Raw genomic sequence first — 21,568 nt, 5'->3', positions numbered from 1 at the left:
CCCGCCGGATTCCATCGAACAGTTAAAGTAAGCCATTACACAGGGTCCGGCTTACACAGATCTACGAAGGGCCTTATTCTAAATGCTGCCCTCATCTAAAACGCCGTAAATCGACCAATAACTTTCCTACAAAATAGAAACTTTCTTAATGATTTAATTTATTCTTTCTCAATTATCATAAACATTATCATTTTATTAGGATATTACAACGACCGTGACTTGAAATAATAGTAATAATACCTTCACTTATCGCAATGGCGTTATTGATCATTTTCGTATTCCTTTATATTCTTTAATAAACGGGTCATTGCAATTGATCACCGATAATGTAGTTAAATAATACCCTGCGTCAATAGCACTTGTCTTACCAGGTATCGTAATTACCTAGTCTTCCCCAAGTATCTAATAGGATATGGACTAATGATAGCTGCTTTCGTGTCTTACTTTCATCGAGTGACGATCGAGGTGACTGGAAGATTGTACATCGTTCGTTACTTTAAATTACACACATTACGTGTAATATCTTCGAAGAAAGATATTTTTGCAATCATTAATTATTTATTAACAAATCAATTATTTTTTTAAGATTTATAAAAAAAAATATAAAAATACTTGTATGGTTTAGAGATCTATTGTTTATAAAAAATTAGAAAAACAATATACACCTGTATATGAAGGGTATTCAAAAAGTTATACTGGGAGTTCAGTGTCCCCGCTTTCGCTCGACTTGTGTAACAAAGTCTGGAAGAAGTAACGATTGAACAAACTTGGCCCGTACGACGCAAAATTAACTTTTTCGAAACTTTTTCAAAGTTTAGTTCTCCAGAAACTTTGACCTAATTAATATTCAAAACATTTCACCTGTTCATCTCCAACTTTTGCCCACAATACATATTAGTTACATGTTATTCCAATAATCGTATTAAAAAACGAATGGATGTCTAAAAATTTCTTTTATTAAAAATTTACTTGGGTTAAAGTTAAATTCAAAAGATATCCCCCCACATTCAAAACTTTCTTTTCATAATTAATATTTAATAACCATAAACCCGGGTTTCATTACCTTCAAGTATGATGTTACATGCGTTACACTATACGTCCGTATCCCTTTTAGTTAATGGAGGAAAAACCACTGTGGCCTGGCCCGCCGGCTGCCATAACAATAACATTAGTCAATTTAGATTGGAAAACTATTAACCGGCGCGGTCCATTATCCCTGGAAAAGCCGGTGTATTATTAAGTAAATAATGTGCAGACCTCGTAGGGAGGTGTAGGGTGTTAGACGAAGGTTTGGCGTGGAGAGAACAGGTATACAGAGAAGGAGAACGACAACGTGAAAATCTCATTCCCTCACACTCACTCACACCATATCGTGCATATACACGTGGGGGCGAAGGCTCCGTCTACTCGGCCGCCTGAAACCAAATACAAGCTCCTAGATTTCCGACCTGTGTTTTGGTTTTCGTCCAATTAAAGGTAAACATAAGACAAGTCCGATCGAATTAACATGAAACGTTTGCTAATTCTCTTACTCAAATAATCACCTTCTAATTGCGGTTTGAAATTTTTTAATTATTTCTTTTCTTTGTGTTTTGGACATTTTATTCATAGTACGGTTTCCAATTTGTTGATTAGGCCGCCGATTCGCATCGTAAAGATTACAATGGGGGGAATAGGTGACGATGTGGGACCCTCCCTAGAAATCGGGGGCCTCCGCTCGTAAACGCTATCGGTCCCCTGGCAGTCGTACTCTAATGTCATCATCAAGTATATTGCGTTCCCGGCAAACAAACCGCGAACCTCCGGCGAACTGCGTCGAACGCGGCCACCCCCAGAACGACATGTGTGGAACCTGTAAACTTAATTAAAGCCAATACGTAGGGAGGATTCGTTCCCCGTGGACACTTTTTTTTTATTCACAAACCACCAAAAAAAAATCATTCAAAAAAATTTTGATCGATTTCTACATTCTATAAAACAAGGGATGTAAATTAGAGTTAAATCGATTTTTTTAAATAATTTATAGAGATTAGGCCGGTATTACACTATCATAGCTCTATGTCATAGATCTATTATCAAATACAGTGTGTTAATTAATTATCGTACCCGATGTCATCATTGCTAGTATGCAACCAATATCACAGTATTGGCATTGCAATACGCGATTTGCGTATTTAGATATATTCAGTGTCATATTGGTTGCATACTTGCAGTGATGACGTTGGGTACGATAATTAATTAACATAAATAATGTTATGTAAAATATTATGTCGATTTACACTACGTAATATATTTAATCATATTATTATACAAAATGGATGAACAACAGTATTTTGTTTGTGGTGGCTGTTTGAGTATAATAATTATAATATGTTTATTGTTAAAAATACTAAAAAATACCAAAATAGTTGCATGCACAGCAACTTGTCTATCGAAATCCAATTGATTAGAAGGTATAATTCTTGTACAGAAAGTAAACTGAAGTCAACATTGCATGCTTATAATTTCTTATTAAATCAATGAATTCAATTACGGCACTATTCACAAGTCAGGTTCATTATCATCATTAACACAGCAACCCAACTATGGGTCCAATAATAAAATTCCAATATTATGAACAATAACAAAACTGGTAATTTTTGAAAATCCTTTAAGATTCCTGAAACAATTCAATCTGGTTTTATAAACCAAAAGATTTTGGTTCCCCTTTTACTTTAAAGTGCGAATCCATTTCTTCCTCGCCGTTGAGGGAGGTTTCCTAATCCGGACTAAAAACGCATTCAGTCAATTTTCATCAGCAAATATTGGCATTAATCCGCCCTCTCAGCAGCAACATAGCCGAAACCGGAAGACTCTCTCTTTCTCTCTAAATTTACGCCTTTCATAGCCCGCTTCTTCCTACGCTTCTACCGCGGCACTTATTAAAACAAACCTAACGTAGTAGACGGTCGCGGCGTCTTTCCAACCCTCCGGGTTTCGACGCCCGCATACGCGCCTTTACTAATTAAGAACAACTCCTCTTCGCTTATTTCAATACCCCTTCTTGGATACACATCGTGGAGGACTAACGTAAGTGCTCGACTCTTCTCTCACGCTGTAAACATGAATTCGTTCAGACACCTGACGTGGGGGAGTATGGTTAATTTTCAGTTTTCGAAAATACGAGGAGAAAGTGACTGTATAACGAAAATGTTTAAGGGTGGGTAATTTTGTTATTGGTGCTTCAGAATGATATCCCACGCGAAATTTGAATTTATATCAAAAACTTTCTTAAGTAATCTAATTGTGTTCGAAAGTACAACACTTCAAACAACACAAATGACGGCAATCGTAATAACCTTATTGAGGCACGTTTCTTTTATCTTTTTATGAGATCGATCTGTGGGAAAGAAGAGGGTGCCTCGCGACATCGGTGCCAACCGCACTCATTGATTACAGATGAATTGTCTTCGGGGAAACGGAGATGATTTTATGCGAGGGCGTTGGATAGGAGAATTTTAAAAATCAGTCTCGTCTAAGTCTGGTTTTCTCCTCCCGGCTTCTTTTTTCGCACTAAGTGGAGGGTAAGGGTCGGACGGATAGGGCGTCGTAAGAAGTGATCTGGGAACGGGGGAACGTTGAAAGGCCGGTAACTTGTCATCAAATATTTAAACTCCTGGGAGAGTGCTGACCAAATGAGTGTGGCGCAGGAATCCTAAGTAATCGAAGAATTTCGTTCTTTATTTTGTTGTCTCAACTCCGTTGTGGGTAAAAGAAGTACGTGAGTGGGATCTATAATTAAAGATGAAGGGATGCACTTAAAGTGATCTAAGGATTTTAAAAATCTAACATCTTAAAAATCTTCTTGAAGGCATTTCCTCCAATAGCGGCTTGCAATTACGTTTGGGAATTAATTACTTCCTAAGTCAGCATCCAAATATTTCGAAGTTATCGCGATCTATATAATTGGTATGCAATGCTTTTAACCAATACAGCAAACTTTAGAATGTTTTCTCTTTGGTGAAAAGTAACCATGGTCTATATATGATCGTGGTTCAAATAAGATGTTTGTTAATTGGCGGTGTTTATGTGTACAAGTCGCGGCATCGAAGGTCCTGAATTGGCTATTAGCAGTGGCTGAATGGCGGGCTGCAGCCCCTCTCGCTCATTTGCCGACCTTCGTTCCTTAGTGTATGTGAGATTGTGTGTGTGAAAGAGACGACGACGACGACGACGGTACGTGAAGAGCAGTGGTTTGCAACCCCGATTCCTCGTACTCCCTAGTGGACCCTTTCCTTCCTCTTGAATAGATCTCATCAGATCTGATTATGTTACCATGTCGGGTCTTTACCGCCCGTTCCGACCTCTTAGCCGTACACATGCACATACGAGCTTCCCTTTACAAGAACTTATAAACATGACTATGCAATATGCTTTGTAGAAAATATTAGTAAAATCTTTTTTGAATTAATAATTTTCTGTAGACGAGAAATATAACGCTGAATAATCATTCCGGTGGTGGCGGATTAGAGGTAGCCGAAGTGGTCGCTTTTCATACCATACGTAGTATATGCATGGAAAAACAACGGAATGCCTTAATTAATTGCTCGGAGGGAAACTCGAGCAAAAACATATTTTCGTGCTCGCACGGTGGAGAAGGGCGGCGAAGGCGGTTTTTCCCTCCCGGGGAAATCAGTTTATCCGGTCTTAAAGTTCGCGCTTTTTCCCTCCCCGTTCGGGTTGAGCGCGGGAGCGATGCAAATCAACCCCTAATTTTAATTTTACGTGTATTAAAATCCGACGCAGCTGACGGCTTTCTCTCCGACCTTTTCTAACTCTATCGAGGGCCGCACTTCCCCTCTTCTTCTTCTAGATTACGGACACCATCCGAAGAACGGACTTAATCGGTATCCCCTCATACCGTGTGGTACGTAAAACTCTTCTCCACACATTTTCCCATGCGTATATAAATATACTTAGAATATATGAATTGTAACACAGAACAAACATTCAAACGATTAAGAAAAACCTTATTAGCTCCAATTGTTACAGCATCGGCCATTATTTTTATTGCAACAGGAAAAGATAAAAACCCCGTTATGATCCGAGTTTCCTACCCCTACGTTATTATGCTTGGCGGCCCACAGTCTTGGAACCCGTTTTTGTTTTCGCCCAAATGAGATTATCACGCTAGAGACGTTATTACCCCTTCCAAGTTTCCCGATTCGTATCGGGCGAGACGCCTACAATTCGATCGATTTGAAACGATACTTTATCGTGCATATAAACATAAAGATTTATTCACTATGGTGAATTATTACTAAGCTAATCCAATTTTCATTTTAAGTAAACAAAAATATTAACACAATTTCTACTTTTACAAGTTACAAGTTGTTTTCTTTTGATTACAACACAAAGGATATTTTATTGAAGACGAATTTTTAGTATAATATGATATAGTTAATATTTTAACTATTGAGGTTGTAACTCGACGAAGTGTGACGTCACGCAACCGGAGGCTTGGAACCGTCGTGATGGCGGTGGGTCCATGTTTCCGCGAAGACGCCAACAATGGCTCCTGACGAACAAAGGTCTTCGGCTAAGCCCGACTAATGGGATTAACAATGCCGCGGGCCAGGATGTGTGATAGACAAGCGGGAACGAGTGCGACGTTGGAACGGAAGGGCTGCAAAGTCTCGCCCAAAAACTTCGCAGAGAATACAAAAGTGAACCGGGCGGTCGACAACGTGAAAGTAAGTGCCAAGACGACTACGACGACGTCTTGAGATAAAAACGAGAACGCCTATCTTCCTGCTTTTGCAGAACGAAGGGTTATCTTTCTTTCCGGAGATGGGGGAGAAAAACAAAAGATGGAGTTTATGAATAAGAGCTACGTCATAAAATCCCTGTTGTTGTTGTCTGTTTAAGATTCATACTGTGGTATTGTAGTTCACCTCCACCTTGTTAATAAAGAATAAATTCTGGATTAGGTTGTTGCGATTTCGAATAGTTGTAAAAGATGGATACACCAGCAAATTCACACGAGAGAGATCTATGTAGGAACATAGAAGCTATATTACTGCGTCATACAACATTGCTTCCGATTACGATTATATGACGAAGGCGCCAATTAAGCTCCGGTTAAACTTTAAGCGGCCTTGGGATCTTGTGTTTTGGGGGATTGGAACCGGGGTCGTTCGATTGATCGTCTAGGGGAATCGACGTTCTTCGGCCAAGATTGACAAGCCGCTCTACACGTCTCATTAATAATATCGACGGTCGCAGCTGCGGTTGCCGCGCGGTTGAACGACGGCGGCTGGCTTGCTCATCTCTCCTCTGCCACCGCCGTACCAACCTCGACGGGGTAATTGGGAGGTCGCGGGGATGATGCCGGAGCCCTCCTCTCCCTCACGTCTGAGGAAAACGGACCCGTTGTCTATAAATTGCCTCTCTCTCTTTTCGACTTTGAATTGTAATTAACATTTGGCTCTCCCATTACTGTAATTAAAGTGCCGTTCGGCGCGCCGGCACCTTATCTTATCGAACCTGCGACGCCCCCGGGGTCTCCTACCCCTCTTGCAACGACTACGTCGCAGTTTTCAGAGAGCAATACGTTGGTTATAACATTATTATTACGAAGCAGAGAGAATTTATATCCGATATTTTATTAAGTAATAATGCAAGATATAAAAAGCATTAAAATTGAAGGTTTTAGGAAATAGAGTAGTAACAGAAATTAATGAAAATCCAACGTGGCGATAACAAGAACCGATAGGCATTAGTCCGTCCGAGTCCGGGACCTAGTCATAACTTTGATGAGGTAATCCGGAGGCACTTAAGCCGGCCCAAGATTAAAGAGCTTCGGCGCGAGTCCGACGCGAAATAATGCCTGGCTGCGCTGCCGAGATATGCCGATAGTAACTCAACTTGACACCCAAACTCTCAGACATGTGTCGGCGGAGGCGGCTCGGCTTACCTACCTACAAAACCCGTCTCTTCAGTGCCCCATCTGGGCCGCGTCACCGCTAATTAGTAGACGCGAAACTGAGGTGCGCGTCCATTTATACCGGCACTCCGGGACAACGGCTCCGTGATGGAACGGGCCGGGTCGTGACACCATACTATGTCTTGAAAATGGTGCCGTTGAGACTACGAAATGACCCGAATTACAATTATTGATGAGGGGTGGATTTTGGAGTTACTAGGTAACCTCACAAATCATTTACAATGATTTACTAAACAAATTAATTTCAATGAACTCGAAAATACTGGATGACAAAAATGTTATGTTTAACAATTGTGAAAGCGGTCAACAGAGGTCAACAGTTCTGCCCATGTCACAGAAGCGGACAGGCAGAGTGTATCCCGTGGGATTACCAAAACTACGACGACATCGACTCTTTCCCTTAGGACCTGGAGAGTTCTCTACAGCCTTCAGCTCAACCCACACACGTCCAACCCACACTCTAGGACAATGCCATCCAATATTTGCACCCAGAACTCAATTAACCATGTCATCATGGACGAAGGGAGGAAACGACGACACCCTCATTGTAGCGTAGCCTCATAAAATTTAAAGAGGTCGCGAAGTTTTCAGCTGGGCGGATACTAAATATTTGATTGAGGCTCAGTTGGCAGAACCGCCTCGTTAGGTGTCTGGCAATTTTCAAAGGAGTTGTTGTTAATAGATGAATTCGTTACATCTTTCATTGGATAACTAAACGATCGATTTAATAAAAAAATTTTTTTTGTTTAAACTTTGTAACTGTTACGTACCTATACGTAAAATCATTTCAAACGTGTGTCAACAAGTCAACCAGTAGGGTTGGCTTCACGCGATCGTGTTTCCGGTGCCGGTGGCGCCAAAAAAAATCTCACCACAAACCGACGACCTGAAAAATAAAAATTAACAGCGTTCGGAATTGTGCCGGGCAGGTCGTAAACGAGCAAAAAAGTCCAAACATCCCCGTTTTATAAATCTATAGGAGAGCTTTCTCTCCAACGAAGGGCGCACACTACCAACCCCGTTCGATGCGTATTGTGTTGTGAGGGAATATATAGCTTGGGGATACGGGACGTATTTTTCGTATAAATCCTACAAATAACCCCGGTTCCGCCACCAGAATGACCATAGTGGATCGTTATTAAAAATATCGCCTTTATAGAAAACCGAACATTCGAAATATACTTTTCTATACATAAAATAATAGTTTTAAGAAAAAATGTTAAATAATATTTTACATAACATGAAAACCTCGAAACCCAATAAACCCCAACACAACCCCACTATAAGGTTTTCGTTTAAATACCAAAGCGGCACGGTTCAGAAAGGGAGAGACCGCCGACCTACATCTTTCCGCGGCGAACACATCAAAGTATCAGCGGTGGTGACGTTGTGTGCGCCAAAGGCAACGATCACCACATATAATACCCTGCGGGAGCCTTCTGACATGGCCCGAAGCTTGCGGAGTCGAGCTTTTGTGGCGCATTATTGCCCTTTCGCCCGTTGCTTGAACAACTGCATTACTTCAGGTCGAGCGCACGTGATAACATACCATTTTATTGGGTTGAGGAACGGGTTTTGGGCCCTGCGGCTACTTCTGTACTACGATTACAAATTCCATGAGTGATTATTTAAGTGTAGAAACAAATATTAATATAAACATTTTCAAATTGTACCAGTCTAGGGTTTGATGCTATTGAACATTTTTGGATTAAAAAGTTAATTTCCATGTTTTGGAGATAAATTTTCATCAGTTGATTCTAAAAATATTAGAAGAGATCAAACGATTGATCAGAAAGGTCATAGCAATTTTAGGCAGCTTTATAGAAAACTTTGTAATAAAGATCGCTATATCCAAATAGAAAGAACACGTCTATTTGCTTTGCTTTGGCATCAGGTTCACTTGATTTGGTATCAGCTTAGGTTTGTTTGGATTCCTAAAGCAACCTATTCCAACCATGTCTCAACTTAATATAATGTTACGTTGAGTTGCTTTGGTGTTCAGTAAATGTTGGTCAGGAAATAATCTTTGTTTATTGTTTTCTTTGGAACATCCTCAAGAATACCTGAATGTGATCTGATTTTTTAGACTTTCTTTATTGTCGGTATTAACTTTATTTCCTGGCGTGCAAACTGCTTGTGTATCGATGAATCATCAATAATTAATAAATATTGATTCATTAACTTAAATTATTCCGTCTCGCATTTTCTACCTACAGCTAAACAAAAATTTATTATCATGGGAAACAAAATAGAAAGAGTAAAAGTGCTTCCTCGCCAATATTCGCCACACGGTAATATTTCAATGGTAAGGATGACAACGATAGAATTTATTACCGGGTCTTATAAATTGATTAAGTGCAGTTTTTGACTAATTTGTATAAAACACGAATCCGGTCACAATCTCATCGCCAAAGATATAAATCACAAGTTTGGCGCGTCGTCCTGCATTCTCCGCTCGTCCGAACGACATAGAACGCCCTGGAGAAATAGGGCGGTAGATATTAGAAAACCATAAATTCCTGTCGAACACAGGCCGACCGAGCTAAGCGTCGATGACGAATTGCCCGGACCGTAAATAAGCCACGTGAACGAAAATGGGGGTGAGGTTCCTTCGGGGAGGGCTAAACGCCGAAACGCACATATTAATGAAGTAATTTAGTTATATGACAAGATAAATACAAGGAGATCCCCGGTTGATCCTCCGCCGCGGTGCTTCGGGCCGGTCCCGAGGGTCTTCGGCCTAAGAACAGCGCCTCCTCGGCCATTTATCGAACATAGCGGCTGTGGACTCCGAGGGTTGTTTGGCTTGATCGGAAACTGTTCCATTCCGAAGGTATGCAGCTCCATCAAAAACGTATTAATTACAAAGGGGTAGACGACGGTAAAACCTTGTCGAAACCGACTACGGGGTTGTCGGCCGTACAGGGGGTTGTATGATTTGTGTAGTCGGTTATTGCATGGTCTGTTCAACCCTTAACCCAGATCGTCATCAATTTTACTTAGGTGTACAACAAAAACACCAACTCGATAATTTTTTATTTTTCTAAAGAAATCACTTCTTTTCGTCGTTTCCATAGTTTAATTAAAAATAAAGTATGTAAGTGTTGAAAATTTATATTGTCACATCTGCACGAACATTTCCTTCATAATCCAACTCGAAGAGGGAGGAGAGAGTTCAACAACGAGGGTGATGGTCAAACTATAGATATGGAGGCATTTGCATAGCGCCGGACCAACTGGCGTCAGATCGGGGAGCATAAAAAGAAGCTGTCGAAGTCTGCCGAACAGTGCAACAACAACTGTCACCAGGAGGGCATCGCCGAAGGAGCGGCGATGGTTTTTCTTCTACCCCCATACATATGCAAACATGTCCTTCCCTTATGTAAATGGGACCGGACCCTGGTCACATATCGTTATAAGTATCGGCGGAGTCTGAGTCTCGGGGGCGTCCTGAATTATTTACGGCGCGACTTCCGCGGATATTCGAATGCAAATGCGTAGGGATCGTTTTTTTATTGCCGGACAAACGATTGTAAATTGGCGCGTGGCCCATCGTAAAATCTTAAGAAATATCGTCACAACGATTTCAGCTGACTCAAGTAAAAAACTTCAAACATAAAATTCTAAAAAGAATTGATTTTTTTGTCATACAAAAAAAAATTTTGTTGTATCTGCTCACAAAATTACATCCTTCCTTCTGCTTTAAGTCGCCATCGTTAAAGGAATGCAGGACGACACCCGCTCATTATTGCCATGTTCGTTTCTGAATCCTCGCAAATTCCATCGTGTACCTGAGCTTTTCCCTTAGGAGTGCCAGGACACGTCTGTTAGTTGTGCCTCACTAACGAGACTCCTTTGTGAGGCGACGTAGGGCCTAATGGCGATTTGAGAACCCGCAGGACTATACTGAAAACCAGCAGCAGGGGTCAAACGGACGACGACCACCCGCCCCGTCCATCTGCATACGTTTACATATCGAATTTCAGCACGTTGTGGTTTCCTAGACCTTATAGAAGCTGGGATGTTATTACAATTTGCATAGTTCCTAATCAAATAGAGCTGATTTGTCTCAAAGAAAAAAAGTAATGTAATATTCTGAAAGAAAAACAAAGCTGTTAAACAAAAAAATAGAAATAGCTTTCAGCTGTCGATCGAAACACAATGTAGGTGATGCTTTTTTCTTACAAGGATGAACGTAGTTGCGCTCGGGGAATTCCTTCAGATCCATTTAACTCGAAGGGTGGTCATAGTCACGAACAAACTTTTTTCCATCCAGTTTCACCTACGTTGTCGTCATTATCGTCCGCGTAGGTACGGATGTGCTCACGATGCTACTCCTGCTGGGATATCTATAATCGATACGAAAGAGGAGGCGCGACGCGGCGTCGGTGGGGCCGGGACGGGATCGGGCCGAAACTTTCGGAAAACTTTCTTTTCAGACCTCCCCAGACCAACGCTGGGGCCCCATTCCACGACGCCTGCCCTAACTCCGACCCGGCCGCGACGGAAATACCTTCAATATTATTCTATCGGAACCGTGATTTGCCCAATTTCTCCACCTCATTTCGTATATCTCCACTTTTTCGATCAGATTATTTGTATCTTTTTTTACGTTTAAGAACGTTTCGCTGTATTTTAGAACACGTTAACGAAAAGAGTTGTACGAGCTTTATTTTTGGAACATTTCGGAATCACGGAAAGCGCATTAGGTTTAACCCCTTTTTTATTTCCCTCTCGTTTAAAGTTAAATAGGTGTAAAATTCACACAGTAATGGGTAACAAATCCCGTTGCCGTTAGGGCGTAAGTGGGTGAACGAATGGTATCTTCGTTCAAATAGATATCACAGGAGCGGTGGTAGTAAAGAGTCGATTTAGTTTTATATCCATCCGAGGCCTGGGGTTGGGTTGAGGAAGCGGCGGCAGTTTTAAAGTTTTCCGGCTGCAATCAAATTAACGCAGGCGGGGAGAAAAGAAAACAAGATAAAAAGGCGCGGCCCGGCACATCGTTCACCGTTCTCTCCGTGTATAGTCATGAAAATCGTTATCGAACGTCTGGGAGTCGTTGTAATTAAGTACGGTGGCAATAAAAGCAATTTGTACGTTCTAAACATAAAAAGGAAAAGAAAAAGCTCGGCCGGGAGCGATTGCGACCCGACGCTCCGGCCCGGAAATTTACGGTTTTAAAGGGAGCTCGATCTTATCTTTAAGATCTACGCTGGTACGAAAACTTGCTGCATGATGCATGTCTATAAATCCACCCCTCGGAAATTCGGCAATTGAAAGCGTTAACTAAATTGCCAAAAATAAAACTTTACTACACCTTTTTATTTTTATTTTTAGAAATTAATTGGAAATAATGTTTTTACATGTTTAGTCGTGCGTCATCAGACTTAACACAAGACCTACAAATAGAAACATTCGGGTTTAGCCGTCTTAAGAGACTTGTGGCTAAACCCGAATGTTTCTAATTCTAGGTCTAGTGTTAGTTATAATACTAATGTTAGTTCTACTTTTAATTGTTATTCAGCGTTAGATTATTCTATATTTTTCGTTGAACTAACACTCTCTCTGCCCAGTGTTAATCCGTTATATCGAGGCTTTAATTTAAAATTAAAGGAATAATTACCTAAGAGAAAACTATATCAACTTCTATTCAATATAATAAAAAATACCTGTTAAAACAAGAACAATCTCACATGAAAATGCGTGATTAATTAGGGAACAGCGTTGCCGACTTACGTATCGCTTTAACATAAAAGCTCTAATAAGCACCTCGAAAGCCCGTCTACTTAAAGATGCCCGGTTTCCCGCTGGTTAAAGAAGACGTAAAGTACTTGCGAAACGATGCTCTGACGTTGTAGTAAAATTACGGAGACGACGCTAATGTAACTTTACCCTCAAACAACCGATAAAAAGCGTTAGCGAGCTTATGCGGTTTTAAATTACAATAAAACTTCAACATTTTAGTATTTTCTTAAATTCTTACCGCCAAAGCACTTCTTTCTGTTGCTTATATTGCCGTTAAAGTAAAAATCTCCCCTGGATTTATTGTATAATTTTTCTATAAAGGGGATGAAGAGGGCATGCGAGCTTTAAAGCGTTATTTATTAGTTTATAGTTAACATATGTATGAGGTTCGCTCCATTATAAGCAAATAAATTACCTATCTGTTTTCTATAATGTTCCTCAGGGTAATATAAAATTAATGTCATCATATTGTCTTTGAAAGTGAGTTTAAATATACGGGATAAGGATAAATTGTGTTTAAAGCACATCAATTCTATTTTTTCTTTCCCAATAAAACGAAGTAGACAAATATTTATTTAGCAAACAGATCATAGATCCCTGTGTAAGGAATCAACATTACGACCTCGTCTGCCTTAGACCATGAAATGGCGCCGTAAAACTCCCCTCCTCAGTATAAATCTCTTAAAACATAACAATCGAAGGTAATAACACCGTAAACCAGTCTTTGTAACTCCCGAAGTCTTTGCTTAAGGAGATTCACCTACGCCAAAGAAGAATTGGTAACATAAAGAAACAACTGCGGTAGTTTCGCCCGGATTTCGCAATCCCGACCCAAAATCCAATTTATTTCTGGAGGCAACAAGAAGTCGTCCTCGGTGGCGACAAAATGGTGATGGTCGGGCGACTTGTGGGAGAAACACTTGCCCCCATTACAACGCCATAAATCTGCCCTTGGGAAAGGGTCTACGGCCTCCACGCCCTGTGCAATGTCTCCATTTCGGCGTTGTGCCGTTGACGCCTCCTTTACACCGTTTTCGCATGTTCCGACGATGTATTACCACCTCCGAGTACAAGAAGACAAATTAGTGGGCCGGCTGTTGCCCCCTTCGAAGGGCGACAGTGCGAAAAACCGAAGTAATCAAAATTCATTCCACTCGAATTATAATTATTAAACAAAACCGTGACTCTACGTTTAGTTCTTATTGGCTCGATTTCCTTGAATACATTTCTTCTTCCCCCCTAATTCTAAAAATAAAATTGTGACTGATCTGACCACGAGCTTCTATTAATTATTCATTCCGCTCCACTCGATTATGAACGTCCCCACTGTAAATCTGGCACAAAATGGGACAAGCAGGCGGACTTTTCAAGGAATGCGCCTCGTCAAAAAGGGGCTTCAAGATTTTAACTGACGCGACAGTTGGCGTTTCCCAGCACCACCATTTGTGCCACCCTCCCTCTTGGGAAACCTCGGTATATTTGATAATTGATATTTCGTTCGTTAATTTGCCCGACTGGGCCGTATTCCCAGAAAATCCAGGTCCGGTTTCTATTAAAAGACTTGGTACAGAATCTCTTAATTGCTCGGCTCTTTGAGAGTTAAATTTCCTTTGTTCCACGGTGTGATTTCTAAATTATTTATTTAATCTCAAAACGTTTCTTTAAAAGTTTCTTATTAATTCTGTAAGATTTTGATTTTTATACTAAAAAAATAATGTTAGTCATTAGTACAGAAGTTTTCAAGTTTAATTCTCGTTTCTGGTATGGATAGAATGATATCATTGACATATATCTTGATGATAGAGACATTGTAAGCACTTGGAGAAGTGACGAAACGTTCATGTCTACGATTCAGGAAGAGTGTAAGGTCTGAAGTGATGAAACATACATTTTTTCATGTGTAACGAGATCCAAGCCTTTAATGGCGGAACTCATCTGATCCATCACAACAATGATGTTCTCTTTATCGGCTGACATGACCTAAACCTTAGAGCAGTCCTTGATACGTTTTTTGGCTTTCCATTCCTTCTGGCTAGAAAATCAGATATGGCCCTTTTAACATGAGAGAAGCTGTCATTACGTCTCAGTGTGGTAAAACGTCCAAAGAGTAAAAACATGAAATGCAAAATCAAACAATTTCAATATTCAGTTGTGACAGAAAAGTGTATTTTCAGGTTGACCCATTCCTCTTTCCATAAGAAAAGCTCAAAGAACTGTTTCTCAAGAATGGGTTTCACCAGTTATTGTTGAATAGTTTGATTTTGTCCTCCTTCTTTATCGAAACAGAAAGAGATAGAAATTTTAAATACCGTATTTTCTCGAATCTTATCCGCACTTGAATCTAATCCGCACCCCGATTTTAAAAATGCAATGATGGTAAAAAAAGTTGGTTTTCCAATGTAATCCACATCCGATTGTAATCCGCATTTGATTTAAGAGCATACAAAATTTGTAAAAAGGGTGCGGATTAGATTCGAGAAAATACGGTATGTTTCAAAACGTCGCAAAACGACAACAAATCACATTTTGAACGTTTTTTACATACATATTAAGCATTTTTATTTTAGAAATCTAAAACTCAAAAAAAAAACTTTAAAGAATTAGTTGCTTGAACCACGCCGTACTTAAATAGAGTGACATAAAATATAACACAGCTATTCCATTTTCATCCCCTTTAGTTGGTTTGGAACATGCAAAAACGCCAGGGAAAAATTCTGGCGTCAAGCTGCCAAAAGTTTTCTGACAAATAAGATAGGCCGACCATTGTCCATCCCTTATTCTCCCCCTATAGCTGGACTACCCTTAGGACCCGTCGTTTTCGTATTCAAAACCTGCTGTTTGTCCCATCCAGTGTTGAAAATTAAATTTTTCGTCGACGCGATCGGAGAAGATTTTTAATAACGACCAACCCCGCGTTTCCTGTGTTTTGAGGGGACACAACTGTGAAAATTAACGGATGAAATATTAATCACTAGACTTAAAAATAACAGAATAATGAAAATTTCGTTTTAATTTTTGTAACCTAAAACAATAACTTTAGATTATCGCGAAAATTTATAACCCTTTCTCATTTAAATAAGCGAAATGTGCTAATCGTAAACCACACTCTGAGAGAGAGACTCGTCTCCTTGTTTTTGCTATCAGAAAATTTTGTATACGGACCACTTTGCGGGTAGGAAATGAATTTTAACTATACGACCGCGATGGTCTTATCTATACGCGATGGTTACAAATAAACGTCGGCTTGGTTGGCCCCCTTTTCGGTCGTAAATGGATTGCGACGGGGCCGAAGCCGAACGTGCCGGCCAACTTTTCCCTTTGAGTTTCCTGGGCGAAGAGAGATGCGTGCGAGATATATTTTCGGGAAATTGAAAGTGAACGAAAAGACCAAAGGTAACTCTTATTGTCCTTATTGAGTCCGCGCGCGTGATCGGCACCCCGATAAAGTTGTCCTCTTTTCCTGCTTCCAACACACGCACTCACGCACCCTTTTGTCTCCCTCATCCTAACAATTTCGTGTGTCTCTTCCCTAGTTTATTCTGTCCGTATTGTTTTTATCTGATGAAAAAGTGATATCTAACTTAGTGAAAATTGATGATTTAGAAATATATTTTCTTGTTTTAGGGCTTTTCAAAAGTAAGAATATTAGATGAAGATACGAGATTAGAAGCACCAAGTTCACCGGAAGTGGAAGGTAAGTTTCCTTTTAATTGCGTTATTCGTATTAATCCGCGAGTTAAATCTTAAACGTTTTATCACAAAGAGGTTTTTAAAAACATTTTTTTTTAAATATATAAAGAATTTCAGTTATTTATTTTGAATTCGCGTCTGAAAGAAGCCATTTCAAACGGCCGCTAAGAAAACGACTAAATAAAAAAAGTGGGAAAGTCAGCGTGGAACAGAGAAAGAATGAAGACCCGTTAAGAATTTCATTGTTCTCAGAAAAGTTTTACCAAGTGTATTCCACAAGGGAGTTGGGTTTATGTTGGGCGAGAATAAGAATAATGGTGATTGAATACATAAAATTATTTCTTCTTTTTTTCTATTCCTGATCGTGTTTATTCGAAACTATCAGATTTCTTTCTTTTTTTTAACCTAAAATATCGATGTTAAATCGAAATAATGTAGAAGATTGAATTGATATAAATTGGTTAATTTCTCACGGGGCGGTGTTGAAATCGTGTTTGGGGGTCCCTCTTGGCAAGATCTCAGAATATTCGAGAATTATTATTAAGGAGAGGCTGTTTAAGGGTCCTTTATCAACTCGAGGAATCCTTACCTTGACGTTTGTTATAGTACTTGTGGATCCTGGTTTTCGAATTAACTATAATTACATCGACACCAATCTTTTGTTAATTTAAACTGTGACTAAATAGAATCTCTTATCCAATTTCACTCAAAATTTTATGTAATTATTATTCGTACTAATATAATTACTATTTAAGTTTAGATTAAGGGAAAACTTATAGTAGTTGTAGAGTAGAAAATATATTAGAACGGAAAAGATAGGAAATTATACCTTCCTGCGTTTTGCATTAAAGCCTTTAAATTTATACAGCGCGCCCCATTATTGGAGGGGTGTGCATTCGTATATAATCTTATGGAAATAAGAAAGGCGGTAGAGACGAAGGCGAAGGCAACTCGTGGAATAGCAATAATGTTGAAATTCCTGGCACGATCTCGCTGCACTAATCAAATACTTATTATATCGCCCGCATGTGCCCGGTACCGAGGAGTAACGTCTCGCGTACGGCCCCGGCTAAATTATATGAAGTAATTTACAGTTTAATTTATGGGCGTTGCAGGGAAGGAACGAACGCACCACCGTTTCCCTGCTCTGCCCTTACCCTGCGAGGCACGTCGCAATATGCCGCCGCCGTCGTCGTCGCCGTGATTTAGATAGAAAACGCGACTTTCGGTCTCTACCGCCATTTATACGCCATTACGAGCGGATGTGTATGAATAAATATGGCAATAGGGGAGGCTTAAACGAAGCCCAACCGTTTTTACTACTTATGATACATTCTTGGGGAAAACGAAATTAACGTCTACTGTAATTTATTACCCTACAAACCGAACTCATTACAGTACGAATACGAAATTTATGTTTTTAAATGAATTATCTACAAATAATGTCAGAAAATTAAAAATATTTTTATTATAATCAATATTTCACCGACTTACAATCCTTTACTTGATATCTTTTCAACTGCAAAAAGAAGAATATTATGACTAGTCTGAGGTCAAGTTTATTAGGACTTTATTAAAAGATTCGTAATGGTTTGGACATTATGGCTGAGTTCTTCATGGTGTCATTGTCACTTTAAGACATCAACTTATCGGAGAAGTTTTACCTATTAGGACATTTTCCGACGAATTGGCTAAATAAACAAATTTCCTTAGCAACCAAGAAGTCCTGTCTAGTTCTAATTTCCTACTAAATAGGCTAGTTCTGCCTGTCAGTAGAACTAGCTCTATTTAATTTGGCAGGTTGAGTATCCAATACTACCCAAGTAAAACAAGATCTTGATTTGACTTTTTCTAGGCATGGAAAATATGTCTATGATACTGTACCACAAGCTCTTGGAAGGGCTCCAGCTGATACAGAGGAGTGGGAGCAGAAATTAACTTAGGTTACTGTTCACACAAATGTAAACTTCTTGGTAAAATGCTTTGTGATATTTTCAATCGGAAGACATTTTGATCACCAATATGATCGTCAATTCCTGTCATAAAGAGAAGTTATACTAACCTGAAGAGTTTGATTTCGTGATATAATCGCTCACTTTGTTCGTCACTGATATCACCCAAGTGATCTGGCAAAAATTAAGATAATTGTTCAAAAACTGTATCTTTAGGTTCATTCAACACCTTAACTGTTTAACATTTCTAGAAGTTTTGCAATTATTGAAATACAATGTGGTTCATTTGATTACCCAACATGGTAACAACGTGTTTGTATGACACAAAAAGTCTCCCAATTTGCTGTCGTTTGTGATCAGCGTTGCCAATTTATGCTGGCCAAATGTCGAGTCGGTAGAATCAATGTTAAAAAATCGGTAGATTTACATATAAAGTCAGAAATTGTTGAATCGAAGTATGTTACAAAAAAAATTTTAGAAAAAAAGTTGTAGCAAATTTTATTGTTAACACTATTGCTCTCTTTCATTTTTGTTCTTAGATGCGTAAATATCGAGAAAAATACGAAAATGTTAACATTTGATGAATTCGTTGTTTATTGCAAGTAGTTACTGCTAACACTGGGAAATCGGAGCATATTACAAAAACGCTTTTAAAACAATACTTGTAGCAAATTTTATTCTTATCAATATTGATCTCCTTTACTTTTACCCTTAGATGCGTAAATATAAAGAAAAATAAGAAAATGTTAACATTTTTTGATGAATTCGTTGTATTACATGTTGTTAATGGTAACACTGGAGAATCGGAGCATATTATAAAAAAGCTTTTACAACAATAGTTGTTGCAAACTTTATTCTTAACAATATTGCTCTCCTTCACTTTTGCCCTCAGACGCGTAAATATCAAGAAAAATAAGAAAATATTAACATTTGACGAATTCGTTGTTTATTGGAAGTTGTTAATGCTAACAGTGGGAAATCGGAGCATATTACAAAAAAGCTTTTAAAACAATAGTTGTAGCAAATTTTATTCTTGATAATATTACTCTCATTCATTTTTGCTCTCAGATGCTTAAATATTGAGAAAAATCCGAGAATATGAAAATTTGATGAATTTCGTTGTTTTACAAGTTGTTAGTGGTAACACTGGGGAATCGGAACATATTACAAAAATGTTTTTAGAACAATAGTTGTGGCAAATATTATTCTTAACAATATTGTTCTGTTGCGCTTTTACTCTATTTTACGAATTTTGTTGTTTTAAGTGGTTAATGGTAACACTTGGAGCATTTTGCAAAAAAACTTTCAGCACAAAAGTATTAGCAAATTTTACTCTTAACAATATTGCTCTCTTTCACTTTTGCTCTCAGATGCATAAATAAACCGAAGTTTTCTATTGGATATACAGGGTGATTCACATAAGAACCGACACAGAGCAGGAACATGTAGAGGACAATAAATTAAGATGATTTAACGCAACTTATCTCTATACCAAGTTGTATCCCTGAAGAGTTATAGGCCTTCAAAGTTTAGTGTTAAATTTTTAAAACATTCAATATCTTCGTAATACAGTAAGCTAGAAATACCAAATTTGGTATACGTTATGAGTGTACCAAGGGTATTAATTGGTAGCAAGTTGAGATTAATTAAGGCATTTCAAAGGGTTGATTATGGGTGATGGTACCCTAAATTTTGACAGATCTTTTTAACCTTTTGACGGATTTAATACATTATTACCTCATTTCATGTGGAATTTAATTCTAAAACTTTTCTTACTCCTATTATTTTTTAAAAAACTTTGTCGTTTTCATAAAAAACTTAAATAACTAAAGACACTTATTTCGTAATGTTACTTAAAATAAGCGAAAATTCAGTAGTCGGCTATGAAATTGTACGTCAAACTTGACAAAAAGGTTATAAAATTATTTGACAACAAGGTTTTATAACCTATTTGTCAAGTTTGACGTACAATTTCACAGCCGACTACTAAATTTTCGATGATTTTAAGTAGCATTAACGAAATACATGTCTTTAGTTATTTGAATTTTTTATGAAAACGACAAAGTTTTTTAAAAAATAATAAGAGTAAAAAAAGTTTTAGAATTAAATTCCACATGAAATGACGTAATAATGTATTAAATCCACTAAAAGGTTAAAAAATCTGTCAACATTTAGGGGACCATCACCCATAATCAACCCTTTGAAATGCCTCAATTGATCTCAATTTGCTACCAATTAATACCCTTGGTACACTTATAACGTATACCAAATTTGGTTTTTCTAGCTTAATGTATTACGAAGATATTGAACTTTTTAAAAATTTAAGAGCCAACTTTGCAGGAATATAACTCCTCAGGTGTACAACTTAGTATAGAGGTAAGTTACGTTAAATCATCTTAATTTATTGTCCTCTACATGTCCCTGCTCTGTGTCGGTTCTTATGTGAATCACCCTGTATATATTTCCTTTAATTAATATTCCATTTTATTGGAATATTTATTTTTTACCGTATTGTCCCATTCGCATTGGAAACGTTCACAATTTATATTCAATTCCCAATGTATTCATCAAGTCAGCAATATCTAATCAGTATTAAGCATCTGTTTTAACATTTTTTGAGAAAACCTCTTTTCGTTTACATTAATATTTGTTCTTGTTACCAACAAGTAATTCTCCATAATCACTAGTCAAATCAGCTAGCTCGGTTTGAGTATAAAATATCATTAAAAATATCTAGAATGTATAGTCACTAACATCGATTGAACCCTTAGTGTGGTTGCTGGGCTTCTTCCATAACAGCAAACTTAAATTTCCTTCTCTTTTTTAATTATTTTCTAAAAACTTCAACACAAGCGTATAATATTTTGCTCCCAAAAACTTATCCAGAAGTTTAATTTTAAAGTGTGTAGAGTATATTGCTTTGTGCAGTTCACAACAAGAATCAAAAAGAATGTGTTGATCGTCAAATTAAAAATTTTATTTAGTAAATTAATGTTTATTCCTTTTTGTTTAAATCTTGAAAAATATTGTTTCTGAAATGAATATTTTGGAGACGTGCGACTCCTACGTCTTTAGAGTTGTGGGGTCCGTTGGTCGACGCCGAGAGCGAACCCTGAAATATCTTACGCATAAATTAAACGAGAAGTTTCGGCAAGAAATTACGCCCGGCCCGCAGGGCATTAATACAGTCATT

General features: G+C 38.4%; 1 protein-coding gene across 4 annotated transcripts in view; it reads left to right on the top strand.

Annotated features, from left to right (window-relative positions):
- The window catches only part of LOC111425866 (myelin transcription factor 1), a 168,692-nt gene that overhangs the window by 73,259 nt on the left and 73,865 nt on the right, over positions 1–21,568 (top strand). For all 4 annotated transcript variants that reach the window (XM_023060155.2, XM_071194241.1, XM_071194242.1 and 1 more), the window contains one exon: positions 16,358–16,427. In XM_023060155.2, the coding sequence (XP_022915923.2) occupies positions 16,358–16,427 (70 nt within the window). The remainder of the gene's footprint in view (positions 1–16,357; positions 16,428–21,568) is intronic.

This window comes from Onthophagus taurus, chromosome 2 (genome assembly GCF_036711975.1).
Source record: "Onthophagus taurus isolate NC chromosome 2, IU_Otau_3.0, whole genome shotgun sequence".
NCBI classification, from domain to species: domain Eukaryota; kingdom Metazoa; phylum Arthropoda; class Insecta; order Coleoptera; family Scarabaeidae; genus Onthophagus; species Onthophagus taurus.
This window is presented reverse-complemented; position numbering and strand designations above follow the sequence as displayed.